We start from the raw sequence: 20967 nt of genomic DNA on the forward strand, positions 1-20967 counted from the left end.
GCATATCAGTGCAATGGTAGGCATGGGAATGGAACAACCATGGCTTTTCACAGGCTTCTATGGGAACCCAGAAACCTCAAAAAGGCACCTGAGTTGGGATTTCCTCAAGTCTATCAAACCTGATGACAGTACACCCTGGATGTGTTGTGGGGACTTTAATGAAATAGTATGTCAAGATGAGAAGATGGGAGGGGGTCCTAGGCCGTATAACCAGATGGAAATATTCAGGAATACTCTTGAATGGTGCTCATTGAGTTCACTAGTGACAAAGGGCCCTTGCTTTACTTGGGCAAACAACCGAGAGCAAGACTCCTTTATAAAGGAAAGATTGGATAGAGCCCTTGCAAACCCAATGTGGTTAGAAAAGTATCAAGAATCATCCTGTTGTGTCCTACCAACCATGACCTCAGACCATTGCCCTTTACTCATTGATGTGATTTACCAGCAAGATCAACCAAGGCCTCATGTAAAGAGGTTTAGATACGAAGCTGCCTGGTCACTAAGAAAGGAGTGTGAAGCTACTCTTAAAGAAGCCTGGGTTAAGCCAATTCATGAAAGAACAGCTGCTGAGACCATAAGGAGTAGGCTGACTATGAGTGCTACTGTGCTGAGAAAATGGAATGCAAAAGTTATAAGGAAAGCCCCCAAAGAAATTAGACAGAAACTGAAAGCCCTGGAAGAACTTCAAGAGCTAAACAAAGGGGACCAATCAGACTCAATCAGAAAATTAAAAGGTGATATTGATCAAGATCTAGCAGCAGAGGACCTGAAATGGAAACAAAGAGCCAAACAGCATTGGCTACAAAATGGAGATAGAAATACTACTTTCTACCACCTGCATGCATCCCATAGGAGGAAAATCAACAAGATATCACAGATTATGGACCACAGGAATCGCCTGATTTCAGAAAAAGACCAAGTTGGAAGGGTTATTACAAGATATTTCTCAGACCTTTTCACCTCTTCCTCCCCATCAGGTATAGAGGATTGCATCAAGGATATGCCCAACAAAGTCTCTACAGCAATGAATGAACTGCTTCTCCAGGAGTTCACAGAAGAGGAAGTTAAGAATGCTGTCTTCCAAATGAAAAGCATGGGATCACCAGGCCCTGATGGTTTTCCAGCCTGTTTCTTTCAAACACATTGGAATACTACAGGGAAGGAAGTCTCAAGATTTGTGCTCAACATTCTCAATACTGCTGGTTCTTTGGAAGGGGTAAATGACACCTATATTACCCTGATCCCAAAGATCAAGAACCCCACCAAAGTCTCTGATTATAGACCAATTAGCCTATGTAATGTCATTTACAAAGTGGTAGCTAAAGTGTTATCAAATAGGCTTAAACTTATCTTGCCTGACATAATTTCTGTGAACCAAAGTGTTTTTGTTCCAGGTAGGGCCATAACAGATAACATTATGGTGGCTTACGAGACCCTCCACTCCATGTCCACAAGAATACAAGGAAACTCAGCTTATATGGCTCTCAAACTTGACATGAGTAAAGCCTATGATAGGGTGGAGTGGGATTTTCTGGAAGCTGTAATGTGCAAAATGGGGTTTGACAGAAGATGGGTTACACTGGTAATGAATTGCATCAGGTCTGTTTCATACTCAGTATTGCTTAATGGAGAGGCTCAGTCTACATTTAAGCCAACTAGAGGCCTAAGGCAGGGGATCCCATATCCCCTTACCTGTTTATCATATGTGCTGAGGCCCTATCAAACCTCCTGACTCAGGCTGAATCAAAGGGCAAAATATCAAGTATTCCAATGGGAAGAGGACCAACCAAGATAAACCATCTGTTCTTTGCTGATGACAGTATGATATTCTGTAAAGCAAGCACACTGGAGTGGAGAAGAATGCTAGGCATGCTGACTACATATGAGCAGGCCTCTGGACAGCTTTTGAACAAAGAGAAATCTGCAATATACTTCAGCAGAAACACTACAAGTGAGTGCAGAGCCAACATAACTCGAATTGCAGGTGTAACTCCTACAGCATCTTTTGGAAAATACTTAGGATTACCAGCCATGGTAGGAAGAACAAAAGTAGCATGTTTCCATGGCCTAATTGATAGAATGTGGTCAAAGATCAATAACTGGAAGACAGACAAGCTGTCAGCAGCTGGAAAAGAGGTGCTGCTCAAGTCAGTACTACAGGCAATTCCCACATACACAATGGGTATCTTTCTCCTACCAAAGTCCATCACCAAGAGGCTGGACCAGATGCTAAGGAAGTTTTGGTGGGGTTTTAGTGGGGATCAAACAAAAATGCAGTGGATAAAGTGGAGCCGAATCAACAAAGCAAAAGATCAGGGGGGCTTGGGTTTCAGAGATTTCAATAGCTTCAACATGGCTCTTTTAGCAAAGAATGGGTGGAATCTGCTGCAAAGCCCTACATCTCTCCCTGCCACCATCCTCAGACAAAAGTACTTCCCACATGGGTCCATTTTAAAGGCAAAAGTTGGGGCTCGACCCTCACTGGCTTGGAGAAGCTTACATGCTGGACTTTCACTGCTAAAGGAAGGTTTGTTATGGAGAATAGGGGATGGAAAACAGGTAAGAATCTGGGAAGATAGGTGGCTCCCTCGACCCCATTTCCTTGCCCCAAGAATAGAGGCTGGTGCCCCAACCCAAAGGAATGTGGTCGCAGATTTAATCAACCCTTCCCTAAGGACATGGAATGATCACAGCCTTCATGAAATGTTCAATCAGCAAGACATAGAGGTGATAAAATCTGTCCCAATCACTTTGGGTAGTAGGGGTGATAGGTTGATTTGGGGTTGCACTCAGAATGGTCTATTCTTAGTGAAGAGTGGCTACCATCTTCACCAAGAAATCCATGCTAATCCTGAGGCTGGCCCTTCTAAGCCAAAGGATCAATCTGAGTTATGGAAGGGTGTTTGGAAGCTGCAGGTCCCAAATGGGGTTAAGGTGTTCATTTGGAGGGCTTGCAATGAGGGCCTACCTACTCTAGCCAACTTGAAAAGAAGGAAGATTGTTGCTGAAAGTACCTGCCCAATCTGTGGTCGTGTAGAGGAGACAGCAGACCATGCCCTCTGGAGTTGCAGTGCAGCTCGAGATGTCTGGTGCCAAGCAAGCAAGCCAATCCAAAAACTCTCTCTAGAGGTAGGATCCTTCAAGGAAGTCTGGCAGCAAATAACAGATAAGTTACCAGCAGCAAGAATTGAGGAAGTAGGCTCGATTATGAGGCTTATATGGACAAGAAGAAATGAAGTGGTGCATGGGAAGGCTTTCAGGCATCCCAACTCAATACTGGCTAAGGCCCAGGATGACCTCTACTGCTACAAGTTGGCAATTCAGGGTCGTGTGAGTTGCAGGGCTGCAGAGACATCTAAGTGTCCTCAGAAATGGATTACACCACCTGTGGGAGAATACAAACTGAACTGGGATGCTGCCATCAATCAACCACTGAACCAAGTAGGGATTGGGGCTATTATTAGAGATTGCAATGGCCAGGTGCTTGGGACCATGCGAGCCAGAAGAGAGTTGAATCTATCCCCTTTCACTGCTGAAGCTTATGCACTGATGATGGCTGTCATATTCTGTAAAGAAGCTGGTTTCCGGTCTATCATCTTCGAAGGTGATTCACTCAAAGTAGTTGAAGGGATGCAGAAAAAAGCTAAGGATTGGAGCCAAGGAGGTTTGATCATTGAAGACACTAAGCTTTTGTTACAAGATCTTGTTAGATGGAAGTTCTGTCACACAAAGAGGGATTCAAATATGGCAGCCCACTTGCTAGCCAAGAATGCCCTTCTAAATGATTGTGATCTCTATGAGTTAGAGGAAATACCACCTTGTATTAGACGTGCTGTTATCTTAGATGTTTGTAATAGCATGATTTAATCAATGAAAGTTTCCATTTCAAAAAAAAAAAAAACTAACACTAACATATAGCTATACTAATAGTCTAATATTAATACTATTATATTGTCTAATATATTATATAGCTATAACTAATACTGATATATATACTAATACTAATCGTCTAATATAGGATTATAGCATATTTTTTTTTTACATTAGATTTCTTATTTTAGTTTTTGTTTTATAGCAGTTTTTGATATAGCAAATTTTGTTTATATAACAGATTTTTTTTATAAAGCAGATTTTTTATATCAGAATTTTTTACATAGCAGATTTTTTTTTTTATAAACCAGATTTTTTATAGCAGAATTTTTTTACATAGCAGATTGTTTTTTGCAAAGCAGATTTTTGTAAATGGTAAACAGAATTTTTTAAATCAGTTTTTTCTTTTAAATATAATTTTTATAAAAAATTTGTATTTTATTAAAACCGGAAAACCGGACCAAACCGGACCGGAAACCGGAATACTGGTTTAGGAAAAAAATCAGTGCGTAATCGGTTTTGAAAAATGCAAAACCGGTGCCTACCGGTTCGGTCCTAGATTTTGTACAAAACCGGACCGAACCGGACCGGTTACACCCCTATTCACACCCTCTAAGTGTATTCATGTGAATCCCTAGTTTTTCATGTTAAATGGGTGTTTCTATATGGTATCAGAGCAGGCTAACCTATGATTGATAATGAGCTCCTGTGACCTACCCATAATGATGGTACCGGAAATACCAGCCCACACGTGAGGGGGCGTATTGAGAAGTCCCACACAGTTTAGGAACAAACTCATCATGGACTTTAGAAGGAGTTATCTTACTCCTCCTATTAGGCCTTTTAAGGGGAGAAATAGGTGTTTCTATATGGTATCGAAGCCAATTAAACTATGACCAATGATGGTACCGGAAATACAGGCCCACATGCGAGGAGGGCGTATTGAGAAGTCCCACATGGCTTAGGAACTAACTCATCCTCAACTTTATAAGGAATTTTACTCCTCCTATTAGGCCTTTTAAGGGGAGAAATGAGTATTTCTATATGGTATAAGAGCCAGGTTATCCTGTGACTGATGATGGGATCCTGCGACCTACCCACGAGGATGGCACGGGAAATACTAGCTCACACGTGAGGGGGCGTATTGAGAAGTCTCACAGGCTTAGGAATAAACTCATCCTGAACTTTAGAATGAGTTACCGTACTCCTCCTATTAGGCCTTTTAAGGGGAGAAATTGGTGTTTCTATTGTTTTAACTATGAACTCGAGATATTCACTTATAATTGACTTATGCCAGATCATGGGCTATGTGCCAAAAGCATAGAGATTCTAATTCTCGAATACAAATGCTTTATTGATTACTCGAGACCTAAAATGTTGAAAATAAAGTCATATTAGTTCTTGACTTTCTAAAGTTTAAATTTATCACTCTATATGTATTTATCACTCTATATATTTCATTCTCTTGTCTTGAATTGAGAAGCCTTTAACTACTATGTAAAGCACTTGTATAGGTGTTGTTCCTACAATATCTTTGCCTTGGGGATCCAGCCCTGATGTGTCGTGGTTTTGTGTGTGACAATAACATAGTATGATGAGATATGAACCCCAAGCTAGATAATGTGCACAAGAGAAGTTCATTTCGCTATTGCCACTCGTGTGTTGTATATTAAGGCTAATAATCATCGTTGATGGTTATTATTTCCATATTCTTCTTCCTCACAATGGAAAGCTTTTTGTAATTCAGATTGAGCAACTTGCTCGAAAGGAAGAAGATCGATTACAGATGTCTGCAAATTTCTTTTAGATTCCTTAATTTCATGGGACTCTAAGAAACAATCTAGAGTTTGGAGATCATCTGGCAGGGCTGAATATCCTGCTAAGTGCTATGACAGCAACATGTGAAATGAAATTGATTTCAAATCTCCTTCAAGATTGTTATGCACATTGACATTGATTATGACAATAAAGCAGCTTTGCAACATTACTGAAAATCCTGTCATTAATGGGAGAACCGAGCATATCAACATTGATTGTCATCTAGTATGAAAAATGATCCAAGCAGGCTTCATTGAGACCCTGCATATTTCATCAAAGCATCAACTTGCTAATATTTTAACTGAATCACTTAGTTTTGATCTCAATAATATACAAGCTAGGCATTCTCAATCTGCATAGCCCAGCTTGAAGGGGGAGTATATCCCATGAGCTGTACCTGAAATTTTAAGTTTGTTAAATTCTATTATAACAGTTAGGAAATAGTTCTCTTACACAACTCTGTTTACTAATTTTGTTTAAACTGTTTATATATAAATATATATATATATATATATATATGTAACCAATTCATTCATTTACAATATATAAACATACGTTACAGAAACTCAGCTTCTTGTCACCGTTCTCTACATCTTGCAATAGACATTACACAAACACATAACTCATAAGAACCATTCTGAGCACAAAAATGCAACTAGAGAGATCTGTACTTCCACGACCCAAATTGTCACAGGCACATAAGAACCATAATTCTAGACCTGTGCTGATTTATCCTGGGGTGGAGACGGGGCATGTAATGGAGGTGCTGGAGGCCCATAATGCGGAATTCTTGCTGCTTGGCTTCGACCCTGTGCCCTTCCAAGAAGGTAAAATGCCAATGCTACAATCAAGATGAACAGTATCACAGGCAGTGATATCACCACAATGTAACCCATTTTTAGGCTCTTATGGTTCTGCATGTAACATCAATACAAATTTGATCAGTTCGAAGTTCTGTCAAACCAAATATTTCAAACACAAACCTGTTTAAAGTTCTGTCAAACTAACACAAACCTCTCTCTCTCTCTCTCTGCATTGATGCCAACTAAGTTGTTTCATCTACTGGTTTGGTGATACTTGAACATAATTTTTACAGCGACTGCTGAATCAATGGAAATTGTGTCTGCAGGATTAGTTCACCTTCTTTTTCACTCTGATTTTTGTCTAATTCTCTTCTACTCTTGTATCATAAAAAATTATTGGACCCTCAGAAAGCATATGCAAAAGCATTTATATTTTTTCCTTCTTTTTTTTTTTTTGTTGAACTTTTAATAAAGGCAAGAACTCCTCGAGTAATATGGATCCATTTACCATCTTTCTATAGTCAACCGGAATATTACAATTTCTTTCTCTTATTACTTGAAACGAATTCTCCTTCTCAAGCATTCACCAGCTTCCTCTACTCAAATTGGAGTACTACAAAACTTCCTTGATCAGGTCAAATCCTACAGGCTGTATTCTCACAAATCCTTTGTTAGCTAAGCCTCAAATCGGCTACATATTCTTTGAAAAGACTACCCATACGACCCAGAATGAAAAGAATTTAAGAAAAAATTAAACTGATGAGGTTCTGAATTGAAAATTCCAATCTCAAGCAGCTGCCAAGGATTAGCTAAGCACATAAATAATTAAATAGGAAACAAAATAAACTAGAAAATGAAAACAGAGCTTTAAATCAGTAACTATATACCGAATTAATTCTTTGTACTTACTTATGTCACCCCGAGCTCTGCAACACAACCCGAACAAGGCTATGAGAGGAGAGGAGCGGAGATGAGAGAGAGCCCAATCACAACCACAGAAGATGGAGACTGGAGAGGAAGAGGCTCTTGTGGTAGCCAGTTCCAATGATCAAGTCCTCCTCCACGCGTATTCTTGATGCATAAGACGCGTTATGTTCTCATCCAGTTTACTTGCTCCCACCGTTCATTAGTTTTGAGTCAAAACTTTTTCACCCTTTTTTGGTTCGGTTTGTTGGGTAGATGTAACGCTACTCTTGTTTAGCTTTTGAGCGAGGATACCCACTCTGCCTTTCTCCATCGTCGTCTTGTTATACCGCAATTTAGTTGTGATGGTGAGTTAAATAGGATGAAAGTTAAAAGTTAAAAATTAAATAAAATATTATTATAATATTAATTTTAAATATTATTATTATTTTAAAATTTGAAAAAATTGAATTGTTTATTATATTTTTTATGAAAATTTTAAAAATTTATAAAGATAAAATGAGATAAGATGAAATGAGATGAGATAAAATATTTTCACTATCTAAATGAGGCTTAGTATTAATACATGAATTAATTTAATTTGTAATTTTCAAACTTTAAAATTTATTTTTTAAATTAAATCATGTCATATATATGGTGTGTGATGTAAATACTTTCAAATAGAATTACTCTTAAATTATTGGAGGCTATTTGTTACCTTTCATTTCTAAATCACTTAATTTATGCCACATCAATACAGATTGAGTAAGTAATAATAAAAATGACCATAAAAAAAATAAAATAAAATAAAAAAGACAAAAGTCTCCTCTCTGGTTAGACGCTGGGCGACTCCAGAGGTGGTGTTGAGTGGAGAGGTGCTAGCACAATAGCGAAGAGAACGAGACCATGGGAGTGCGAACAACGATGGAAGGGATAGAAGAGAAATGGAAGCAGTTCAATCTGACTGAGGAAGAGGATGTTACCCTTGACTCTCCAAATGGGGAAAGAGAGGATGTTCAACAAAAGGGTGATAGGAGTCTAATAGGGAAGGTTTGTACCGAAAGAGGAGTAGGTAGAGATGTTATAGCCAAGACAATGGCCCGAATTTGGAGGATTAGTAAGCGTGCTATATTCCAGGAGGTAGAACGAAATGTCTTTGTGATAACCTTTGCGACCCATGCAGACAAACAGAGAATTATGGAAGGTAGACCGTGGCTTTTCGACAATGCCTTGATCCTGCTAGCTCACTACGATGGGGCGTTGCAACCGGGGGCCATAAAGTTTAATTATGAAACCTTTTGGATGCAAGTCCACAACTTACCGTTGGGATACATGACGGAGGAGTGGGGGATGCAAATAGGAAATTCTGTGGGACGTACATTGGAAGTGGATGTTGAAAATGATGGGATAGGCTGGGGAAAGTGCTTGAGGGTTAGGGTGGAGATACCTCTGTGTAAAGCGATTGCAAGGGGAAGATTTATAAGGGTTAAGGGGCAGAAGGAATGGGTCCATTTCAGATATGAGAAATTGCCAAAAATCTGTTTTTTGTGTGGATGGTTAGTACACGGAGAAGGGGGGTGTACGGGAGAGAAAGGGGACTGATCCCCTGTGGCAAACTAGCTACCTCAGTTTGGCTCCTGGCTTCGGGCCGAGGGATACACAAGGTGAGGAGGGAACTCTGGTTATCCAGGAAACGGAACCGTGGGTAGATGGGATTGGAGGAAGGATATTGGGGGTAACTATGAGGGAGGAATGGAGGAGGTTTCGGCCAAAAGCAAGGTGCAGGGGTGGCGAAGTCCAAAATCTAACCAAGGGCAGTTTGGGGATCAACCAGCGGTGCCTACCGAGGAGGAGGGGGGAAAGGAAGCTACTTTTCTCAAGGGTGGAATAGGTCAGATAAGCAACTGTTTAGGGAACACGGAGGGGTATGGGAGAGGACTGATGGGTGATGGTGTGGCAGCAGGGGTCTCATCAAAAGAGACGAAGGATAGGAAGGGGCGAGAAGAAGATTTTGGTTCGAAAGAGGCTGTTGGGCCAATGAGAGAGTCAGACTCGGGCTAAATTCAGAAGACGGGTCACGGGCCGGGTACGTTTTTAAGCCCATCAAAAGGCACTCAAGATACCTTGCAAGGGGAGGGGGATAGTGGGGAATGCAAGAATCCGGGTCCATCACCGAAATCAGCCAAGCAGAAGGAAGACGGTCGATCGAAACACAGAGCTCGTAACCAAGGCTTGACCTCATCGGTTTCAAAAGCCATATTGAGTAAGAAAAGGAGAAATGCAAGAGATGAAAATAAAGCCTTTACACAGAGGCGAGTCAAGAAGGGACGAGGTGGAGAAGTGCCAAGGAAGGTGTACACACGGCTGGACATGGCGGAGGCTGCGAGTCAGCCCCGCCACGAGTCATGAAAATCCTAAACTGGAACTATCGGGGGCTTGGGAACCCCCTAACAGTTCAAAGCCTTTGCATGTTAGTAAAGGAAAAAGTGCCCGATGTGGTTTTTTTAATGGAAACGAAATTATCCTATGGTAGAGCTCTTAAGTAGATTTTGGTTTGAAGGGGTGATAATGGTTGAATCAGTTGGGAGAAGCAGGGGTCTTATGATAATGTGGAGATAGAAGGAATGCATTGAGCTAGTCAATTACTCTCAGCGACATATCAACGTCCTGGTGCAAGAGGAGGGGCGTAGAGGGAAGTGGTTGTTAACATGTTTTTACGGCCAACCCGAGGCCAGGAATGGGGGGGAAGCATGGAGATTGTTATCATCGTTTAGGCCTGCTGAAGGGGGATCGGGAGTAATAGGCGATTTCAATGAAGTGCTAACCGATGATGAAAAGGAGGGGGGGAACTTAAGGAATGAGAAGCTTATGGGGATGTTTAGGCGAGTCTTGGAAGATGGAAACCTATCTGATTTAGGCTGGAAGGGAAACAAGTTCACTTGGTGTAATCAACATGAGGACGATACATTTATAAAGGAAAGACTTGATAGGGTGGTAGCAAACCCAAAATGGAGAGCGATGTACGATGCGTATAGGGTCGAAACTCTACCTGCTGTTTATTCAGATCACAGGCCGATTTTTTAGAGTGTTTATGGAGCAGACGCACAGCTCGAAGCCACCATGTTTGCTCCAAATATGAGATTAACTGGGTTAAGGAAGAGGGGTGCAGCGAAATAGTGAAGACCGAATGGCAGAGGAGCTTAACACGGGGCAACTGGTTGGCACGGGTTCAAGGGAAGCTGGAAGCATGTAGGAAGGGTCTTCAAAAATGGAGTAGATGGTTGGTAAAGAAAAGAACCGAGGATATTAAAGAGAAAACACAGCTGCTGGGTTTTTTGCAAAGAAATGAATGCAGTGAAAATATGGCTGAACATAAAAGGATGCAAAAAGATTTGGGATTCCTTTTAGACCAGGAGGATCTTAGATGGAAGTAGCATGCTAAGAGCCACTGGTTAAAAGGGGGGGACAGAAATACCAAGTTTTATCATGCATGTGTCAACCAACGTAGGAAAAAGAACAAGATTGAAAGGGTAGTTACAGCTGAAGGGGTGCAGCTATCAAATAATGAGGCTATAGCTTCTGGTTTCTGGAACCACTTCTCAAAGGTGTACGAGTCATCCTACCCGCCTCCTTTGGGCATCGCAGAGTGTATACATGGGGTACATGCAAGAGTGACCGATGATATGAGAAGCAAATTAGACAGAGAATTCACCAAGGAGGAGGTGTACGCAGCCCTCAAACAAATGTCCCCTTTCAAGTCACCAGGACCTGACGGCTTTGGGGCGGGTTTTTTCCAAGATCGCTGGGGCTCGATTGGAGATGAAGTATCAATAGCTGTGTTGGATTTCTTGAAGAACTCCAGCATGCCGAGAGGGCTGAACCACACTTACCTAGTGCTGATCCCTAAGGTAAACTCTCCAAAATCAGTACATGACTATCGTCCTATTAGCTTGTGTAACGTTAGTTACAAGTTGATATCGAAAGTAATGGCAAATAGAATGAAACAAGTCCTATCCTCAGTTATTTCTTGGAACCAAAATGCTTTTATTCCTGGTAGAATCATAACAGATAGAATTATGGTAGCTTATGAACTTCTTCATACCATGCATTCGAGACAAAGGGGAAGGGAGGGTAGTATGGCTGTGAAGTTGGATATGTCAAAAGCATACGACAGGGTTGAATGGGATTATCTAGAGGCCATGTTATTCAAGCTCGGTTTTGGGCAGAAATGGACAAGTCTAGTGATGACGTGTGTGAGGTCAGTGAGTTATGCTGCTTTAGTCAATGGAGTACCGGGGGAAACTATCATCCCTTCAAGAGGTTTGAGGCAGGGTGACCCCCTGTCACCTTATTTGTTCTTGATCTGTGCTGAAGGCTTGTGCGATGCTTCAAAATGCTGAAAACAGTGGGGCCATCAAGGGAGTAACAATGGCGAGGGAGGCACAAGGATTAGCCATTTACTTTTTGCTGATGATTGTGTTATTTTTTGTAGAGCAAAACAAGTAGAATGGTTTGTAATCTCCAACATATTGCTGCAGTTCGAAAGGGCATTGGGGCAAACCTTAAACAAGCAGAAAACAAGCATCTGTTTTAGCTCAAATACAATGGCCGAAACCTGGAGTACTATTAGTCAACAAGTAGGGGTCTGATGTGCAACAACTACAACAAGTATCTGGGGCTCCCCACAATTATCGGAAGATCAAAGTACAGGTCTTTTAGAGAACTGAAAGAGAAGATATGGAAGAGAATTTGTAGTTGGAAAACTAGTTTCCTCTCCACTGCAAGTAAAGAAATTCTGATCAAGAGTGTTTTGCAGGCGATACCAGCGTACACGATGAGTGTTTTCAAGTTACCTAGCACCTTAGTTAAAGAAATAGAAGCATTGTTAGCTCGCTTCTGGTGGGGACATGGAAATTTAGAGAAAGGAATACACTGGAGAAGTTGGGATAAACTGGGAAGGGCAAAAGGAAGGGGAGGAATGGGGTTTAGGGACCTTGGTAGTTTTAATAGAGCTTTGCTTGCCAAGTAAGGGTGGCGGTTTATAAAGGATCCCAACTCTTTGGCGTCTAGGATTTTCAAAGAAAAGTATTTTCAAAACAATGGGCTGCTGGAGGCGAAGTTGGGGTCGAGGCCATCATTCGTATGGAGGAGCATCTGGTCAAGCCTCGATCTAGTGAAAGGTGGTCTGGTTTGGAGGGTGGGTAATGGGGAGAGTATCAAAATCTGGACAGATAAGTGGGTGCCGAGGCCAACAACCTACCAGGTCCAATCACCAATCAACACTGTAGGAGCTGAGGCAAGAGTAGTTGAGCTAATAGATGCAGAAAAGAAATGCTAGAAGCGTGAGGTGATAGAGGCAGTTTTCTCCAAGGAAGAGGCACAAGCTATATGTGCCATACCTATCAGTACAAGGGGGTCGAATGACAAACTAATATGGTCGAGAACAGCAAGGGGTATCTTCACAGTTAAAAGTGCCTATCATGAGGATCCTGGGCAAAGTAGACAGGTGCAAGGGCAAACCTCTAACGGGTGGGAAGGTGAGGAGCAGTGAAAAAGACTATGGCATCTAGGAGTTCCAGGGAAGACCAAACAGTTTTTGTGGAAAGCTTAAAACGACATTTTGCCTACGAAAGGCAACCTCTTTAAGAAGAAAGCTACCGATAATAATACTTGCCCAATCTGCAAAAGGGAGAAAGAGACGCTGGTACATGCCCTATGGTCTTGTGCTGCATCCACTGATGTGCTGGGAGGGGGAACAAGTCCGGTGAGGAAATGGAAGAGGGATTACACTGACTTTTAGAACTTATGGGGGGATTTATACTCAAGGCTAGAACAGGATAGGCTCGAACTAATCTCAATGATTCTCCACCAGATCTGGTCTAGGCGAAATGGGGTGGTTTTTGAAAGCAAGTTTAAAAGTCCTATGATGGTACTGGAGTTGGCTAGTAACGAACTTAGTGAATTTCAACTAGCAAACCTGAGGGATCCGTGTATACCAGATACAAACCAGTTAAGAGAGGGGGGATATAAGTGGGTACCTGCCAGGAGACCTTTTGTCAAAGTCAATTTTGATGCCGCTTTTGATAAGGAGAAAGAGAGGATGGGCATGAGTGTTGTTATCCGAGACTGCGAAGGGGACTTGCTAGCGTGTTTGGTTGCTCCTAAGGTAGGTGTAAACTCTGCTTTCCTAGCTGAATGTTATGCTCTGCTAAGAGCTATGGAGTTGTGTCACAAGCTGGGTTTAAATCTGGTGGAATTCGAAGGCGATGCAAAGGTGGTTATTGATGCTGTCAACTCTAGTGTGGCGGATGACTCGTGGAGAGGACAAGTAACAGATGACATACAGCAAGTGATGGAGAGGCGTAGACAGTGGAGAGTGGTCTTTACCCACAGGAACGCAACAGAGCTGCCCATGAAGCAGCTCAATTGGCAAAGCACTCGAATAGCGAAAGGATTTGGATCGAGGGGGGTCCTACTGAACTTGTACTTGTAGTTTTGAACGATAAATTTGGTGTAATTGTTGGCATTTAAATGAATGACCATTTCAAAAAAAAAAAATGACCATAAATAAATATTTCTTTACATTTTCTCTTACTTCTAAATATATTTAGCAAGTACATAAATATATTGTTTATTGTGGATAACATTAGGGGTGGCTGATAATAACCAAATTGTACATAATTTTTATATTTTTATATTTTAAATAAAGCAAGTATATAGGGCAGTGCTATTATGCTGTTTGACAATTGGATGTGTCTCCTAATGTAAATTGTATTTTTTAAAATATTTTTAAAACCTTTTTATAAAATAAAAAAATTGCCAATATACTAATAATCCCTTTGATCGTAACCAATAAATAAAAAATAATAATATACATAAACAGTCAAATTAAAGAAAGAAAATGAGGCGGGCATAGTATCATTTTCTTAGGAACAAAAAAGAAAAACCCAACTTCCTACACATGCAGGAGATATAGGAAACGGTGGACGGGGAAATCAGAGAAATAAAAGGAACTAAGCGCCCCAGCACGAAGAAGAAGAAAAAGATAAATTGGAGTCATCCTTTCAGTTTTACAACTATGTTTATGTTTTGAGACCAATTAATTTTTATTTTTCTTTTAAATATTATGTTAATATCTATTTACGTTCAGATTTTAGAGTTTATTTTCATGAACATGTCTGCTACGTTTTCAACAAAGGTTGGGGATCAAATCTTATTAAAAATTAGTAATATTATTTATAAAATTGATTTTGTCCCAATTATTTATGTGTTCAATGATCTATTGTTCTCACTAAATATCAATTGAGATAGAATTCTTGATATGAGTCCAATAATATTTTTCTTATGATCTAGAATAATCTTAATCAGTTGATGATTCATAATTTAGTTAAAAATAAAATCTAATATCTTTCATGATTTGTTTAATTAATAGATACAAGTGATGATTTGACTTTATATTTTTTAGCAAAGAATAACATACTTTATATATTTCCTTACAAAAAGTTTTAACGATAATATTTTTCATGATAGCAAGATTGATTTCTAGATTATTATGTTTACGTTCGAGAAGAATCAATTATCAAAAATATTTTACTATGAATTAATGAGGTGGATTCCAAAGCCTTATTTCATTCTTCATTAGTAGTTTATTCATTGTTTTGATTAAATTGTATCTTTAGAATTTATTTTAGTTTTGTTTATTATGATTAGTTTCTTAAATTAATTATTTCTTGCTTTGATTGATTAATTGTTTAGTTCTTTATTTTTTATTCAATTTTAGAACTCATTTTTTTTTAATTAGATTAGAATTTATTTAGTTTATATTTAATTGGATTCCTATGTTTTAAGTCCCTGTAGGTTCGACGTCGTTCTTGCTAAACTATACTTCAGTATGGTTCATGCACTTACGAGTATAATTCAAATTTCACAACAATAATAATATATGACTTGACCCGTGAGTCCAACACTAACACAATACAAAATAAGTAAATTTCAATATGATATAAATGAGTTTGGGTCAAAACGGGTTGAATCGATAAGGCACAATTAGTAAACAGGTTAATTGCAGATCAACCCACTAAACCTGCAATCAACTCATATAACACAAATAAATCCTATTTTCAAGTTTTATAAATGTTTAACTTTATATACCTTTATTGTTGTTAGGATGTAATATTAACATTAGTATTTTACTACTTATTATATCAAACTATTGAATTTTGTTGGTTACTATAGAATTTTACTTAATTAAAATATTAATATTCTTAAACGGACTAATATATAATTTTATTTTATAAAAATATTAATATTTTTGGTCGCCTACCCAGACTCTTTTTCTTATCTCTTGAATTTCTCCCAGCACTCCATTAGATTATTTTGAAGTGTCCTCATGTACTGTGAATTAACCCTTCTCTAACTCCATGCCTCTTCAACTATAGCATACATGCTTTTGTATTTGTCCAACTTGCTTCAAAGCTGAAAGTTCTCCCCAAGTTCTTATTTCATATATGCTATCAAGCTTGATCCAAAGTGGACAGTGACCCAAACTTCTTCTAGTAGAACCAGAACATTAGCCATGTGAAAGGCTTCCCACCATAACTTATTTTCCATTGCCCTTCCAGCCTTTCTTTCGGGGAATTTTCATCAAAGAGATTAGTTGGGTGGTCTTGGGCCTTCTCAACCCCAAAAGCTACCTCAATAGATAAGATTTTCCTTCATATTTATAAACTGATCACCAGCCTTTTCTACAATCGGTATGGGACAACCACAACAATCTCCCCATCACACATCGGACTCTGGGTCAAAGTAGCGACAAATCGTTTCTCCTAAAAATTGTTGGGCCAAAACTGTTAGTAAACGTAGGCTCTGATACCAGTGTTGAGTGATTTTGGACCTTCTCAACTCCAAAAGTTAGCTCAAAAGGTGAGACTTTCCCTCACACTTATAAACTAACCACTAGCTTGTTCCATAACATGATTGTTACAAGTAAACTCCACCCCCTATATCCCAAATCACTCAACCAACAATAATCCAAAGCCTCCATGAACAATTCAGTCAACCTAGCACTGCAATGATGCTCTATGCTTCTCCATCTGCAGAGGATTCCATTAAAGTCACCCATTAATAGTCAAGGCTCAACTGCCATAGAGTTGATGAACCTTAGTAAGTCACTCCCATTAGGGGTGTAAATTTTAACAGGAAAACCAGGCCGGACCGGTAGAACGGGTCCGATTTCCAACCTAACACTCCCTCTCTCTCTCTACGTGTTTGCTCCTCCCTCTCTCTCTCTCTCTCTCTCTCTCTCTCTCTCAAACTCAATTTTTAACCTCATTTTCAATTTCACTGAGCTTCTCAAATGTCCCAAGACAGTGCGGCCTCACTCTAGAATCTCACTAAGCACCACAAAGATTTGTGGGTAAGGTACTCTCAAGCTTTAGCCTTGTAATCAAACTATAATTTCTGTGACTTTTATGTATGGTACCTACTACAAGTTTGGTTGTCTTTATTTGTATGTTGGAATTTGTAGATTAAGTGATTTCATGGTTGGTTGATGTTTGGAGGGTCCCCTATTTGTAATGCCGTGTATGGAGGAGGGGCTGGGTGTAAAAAAATAAGAACTGATATTCCGATGTGTCGGGAGTAAGAGTCTAAATAGTAATAAATAGTAATATGTGGTGTTGTAAATTTAAGTGAGTCCAAGGAGGTTGGGCTAATCTATTGGTGGAGTAGTAAGTTTTGGACATTGTGCCAGGGGTGTTATAAACCCAAGGCACCATGATGGACTATATTGTTTATGGACTCATTTTGAGCTATAGTTCAGGCTATAAAATTTTATTAGTTAGGTTGGTATTTTATCAATTTGATCATGATACTACTTCTTGAGTTCAAAGCTTAGATTTTATACTATAAAAGTCAAGTAGGTGGTTGATTTTGTGAGAAACTTGCATATTTTGTTATTAAAACAACCCCAGTTTTTTTCTGCATTATTCTTTGTATCTGAATAAGAAAATGAAATATTTCTATCATATTTTTCTGGCAGACAATAGATTAAAAGAAAATAATGGGACACAAAGCACATCATGTAAACTAATGTGCTAAGTAATTCTAACTGTTCCTATATGTGTGACAAGTAAATTTCCATCATTAGGAAGCTTAGCTGAACAAAATGCATTTGCAGTGATTGTGTTGAAAAAAGAGGGGTTGCAAATTATGTGGTCAATTGCACCTGTATCCAAAATCCAAGGAACACTAGAAAAACTAGAGGGTTACTATGTATACGTTGAAAGTCAAGAAAAAATACCAGACATCTTGGAAATACTGGTTGTGTTTGCTGCAATGGGAAAAGTGTTCTAATGTTGCCCTATAGAAGACTTGACTGAGTGATCCTTTTACTGCAACAAAGCAAGGAGTTGTTGATATTGCCCCTTGCTGAGTGTCACTTTATCATCACCCCCTTCATCTTGATCTACTTCAACTAGGATGTTTGATTGGGTAACAAAGGCACTGGACCCCTTCCCTTTATTATGTAGTTTATGCCCTGGTGGGTACCTATGCAGCTTGTAGCATTTTGTCTACCAAGCGTCCATTCATATGACAGTGACTACATACAGGAGTCTTGGCATTTCCAGCCTTAAAACAGGTTTTTAAAGTGTCCCTACATCTTACAATGTGTGCAGTAAGGCCTCTCACACCTGTTTGCAAAATTGAAGTTGCCAAAACTCCCTTTAGTGAGCATGGCCATAAGGTCAGGGGAAGAGGTATCAGAAATCATCTGGTGTTGTTTCTCCTATTGTTGAATCATGGAGAAAACCCTGTTCAATGCAAGCATAGGTTCGATCAACATGATCTGGTCCCTAGCATTAGAGTAGCAGTCACTTAGGCCCATAAAGAATTGGATGACACTGTCCCTTTGGTACCTATCCCTCAAGATCTTCAGTTGACCACAACTACATTCAGGCATAGGGTCATATAGAGTTAGTTTATCCCAAATGTTCTTGAGTTTTCCAAAGTAGATGCTTACTAAGTCATCTCCTTGTGAGAGACTTGCCAAATATTTCTTCAACCAAAAAATACGTGGCCCATTTTGTTGTGATAGCCTGTCTTGAGGCTCATTCCAAATAGCATAAGCATCATCAACGAAGACTAAGCTAGTTCTCACAAAGCTGCTTATTGAGTTGTGAATCCAGGACACCACTATCTCATTACAGCGTTCCCAAGCCTCCATGAGGGGATCATCCTGACTTGTAGGCCTTTTGACGTCTCTATTAATGAAACCAATCTTGTTCTTGGCCCTGAGTACTCTTCACATAGCTCTAGACCAAGTAATATAGTTTTATGCAGTTAAGAGATCAGTGACCAAACTGGCTGCTATGTTATCTCATTCTCTATTTGATAGGGATTATTTTGATCAGAGAAGTTGAGGAATCATGAAACATGTTGCTGATTATTTTGGTTGGTTGATTTTTCTTCCTTTGTTCACAACAACTACTGCTCTGGTACCATGTAAAAAATCAAGGTGCAGAGTAGCACTTGGGAAGCAAAGGATAGAAGAGAAATCTGAGAAAGGAAAACAGTTTCAAATGGAAGAGGAAGCTCTAGAACTTTTTCGTTCAATTATTGAAATGAAATTACATAATACAATATATAGAAAACAAGTGTCAAAGGACCGATAATTGTCTGTTCAAAGAAAACAATCGTGTATGCTACTATGCAGTAGCCAGCTCTACATAGAGACAAATATGAATAAAAGACAAGGAAAAAGGACTAATGACTCCACTACAAAGAATGAATATACAAAAAAAAAAAAAAAAAAAATTGTCCCTGACATTGGTATAGCCATGCACCATTATGCTCAGGTGATTGCATCTGATGAGGCCACCTTCTGTGTTGTACCCTCGTTTGTTGCATTTTCATTGTTATGCTCCAATAAGCTAGGTTAATACTAGCCATGCATGCATTGACATGTTGGAATGCATAATATATATAAATCAAGAGTCACGAAACAGTAATCCATAGCTACAGACCAAGAAACCCTGAATTAATTGTTATGTCCATCATTTTCCAAAACTCTAAATTAATTTAGGGGTTTCAAATTGGTACCCTAACTAATTTAGAATTCCAATCCAAAACCCTAGATAATTTCAAACCAATCAATTTAAAAATTACAACCATAAATACACATGCAAAATTCAATCCTCTATATATTCCATAACTCAACAACAACAACAACAACACACACACACACACACACACACACAGAGACATGTGAATCGAGAAGTGAATGAGCCACGAGGAACTTACAGTCAGCCCGACGACGACAGACAAGGATAGCAATGAATCAACAACGTGCGACGGATGAACGGAGCAGTAGAGAGCGACAATTATGAGGGTACTGGGTTAGAGATATGTGAGAGAGGAGACTAGGAATGGGGGTTGTGAGAGGGGGGGCCAAGGGCTTAAAACCCATATCCAAAACATTGGCAAAGCGACATCGTTTTGATGACTGGGGTATTTTTTTTAATATATGTATATATAATTATATATTATATATATATATGGGGGGCAGGGCAGGGGTTGAGCCCATCTCGCTCCCGTCTCCAGATGCGAACGAGGGCACCCGCCCCTCACATCTGACAGATGAGGGATCCGCCTCGCCCATATGGGAGCAGGGCTTATGTCTTTCCATGTAATGGATACAAACGGCCTAAGATGGGAATCGGGACAAGGGGAATTTTGCTAGGTGGGGTGCAGGAAGGGCAACTACCCGGCCATATAGTCTCTTCAATCTTGAAAGAGAGTTGCGACACAAACCAAATACTTTATATTAGGTGGAGCTAATTATTTAAGAATGTGCAAATTTCACGAACTCTATTTTTAATCCATTTCACAAGAGTTGCAACCCGATTGCCAATGGCCAGTCAAATTCCACAACGAAAATGATTAATACAGAAAACAGTTTACCATTTTTTAAAAATTAATTAATCAGTCACTGAATAAAGCAATTGTAGATGGTTCGCTTAAATAAACAAAGTGCCTCACAACTGCTTTTTTTTTTTTTCACTTTTTTCTTCTTTGATTTCATAAACAAGCATGAGTTGCCTTTGCTCACCAGCAACACTTTTCCTTCACTTGCATTGCCTGCAATTACCTTTGTCCTTGCAATTATCTATAATACCATTGTATGTTTCGTGAAAATCCTACAAAATAACATTAACCAATGCTATTACAAATGCGGTTAGGATACTTTTGGATAGGGACAAGTGGTATCTGAGCTTAGTAACATCATATCGCTCTTCAACAATGTGTAAAGAAGATTGTGATACTTATGCTTGGTTATGAAATATAAGATTGAGTTTTGAAAATAGAGGAAAAAAAAATTACTAGTTTTTTTTTTTAAATAATTATTATGTGAAAGTAAATAGGAAAAGTTGGAAAGTTATTTGAATTTAATTTTTTAGGAGTATTTTTGTTTTAAAATTTGTAAAAATTGCATTAATTTGTGTTAAATAATGATTTGAGTATTGAATACACATTTCAAAAGCGGAATTAGAAAAATAGAGATTTAAAAATGTTT

At 39.2% G+C, this 20967-nt stretch overlaps 1 protein-coding gene and 1 long non-coding RNA gene across 2 annotated transcripts; one reads left to right on the plus strand and one right to left on the minus strand.

The window, feature by feature from the left end:
- Positions 1 to 6202: 6202 nt before the first annotated feature.
- On the minus strand, positions 6203 to 7720 carry LOC122275345. Its single transcript, XR_006228528.1, has 2 exons — positions 7401 to 7720; positions 6203 to 6602 (listed from the first exon to the last, which is right to left on the minus strand). It is a non-coding gene; the product is annotated as an uncharacterized LOC122275345 (long non-coding RNA).
- A 580-nt stretch (positions 7721 to 8300) lies between these two features.
- On the plus strand, positions 8301 to 8996 carry LOC122277027 (uncharacterized protein At4g02000-like). Its single transcript, XM_043086910.1, has one exon. The coding sequence runs from the start codon at positions 8301 to 8303 to the stop codon at positions 8994 to 8996; it is 696 nt and encodes a 231-aa protein (XP_042942844.1).
- Positions 8997 to 20967: the final 11971 nt, after the last annotated feature.

The sequence above is a fragment of the Carya illinoinensis genome, chromosome 9 (assembly GCF_018687715.1).
Source record: "Carya illinoinensis cultivar Pawnee chromosome 9, C.illinoinensisPawnee_v1, whole genome shotgun sequence".
In the NCBI taxonomy this organism is placed as follows: Eukaryota; Viridiplantae; Streptophyta; class Magnoliopsida; order Fagales; family Juglandaceae; genus Carya; species Carya illinoinensis.

What these genes read in the sequence shown, in the direction of transcription:
- LOC122277027 (XM_043086910.1), top strand. Translation starts at nt 8,301, where the DNA reads ATGGGAGTGCGAACAACGATGGAAGGGATAGAAGAGAAATGGAAGCAG.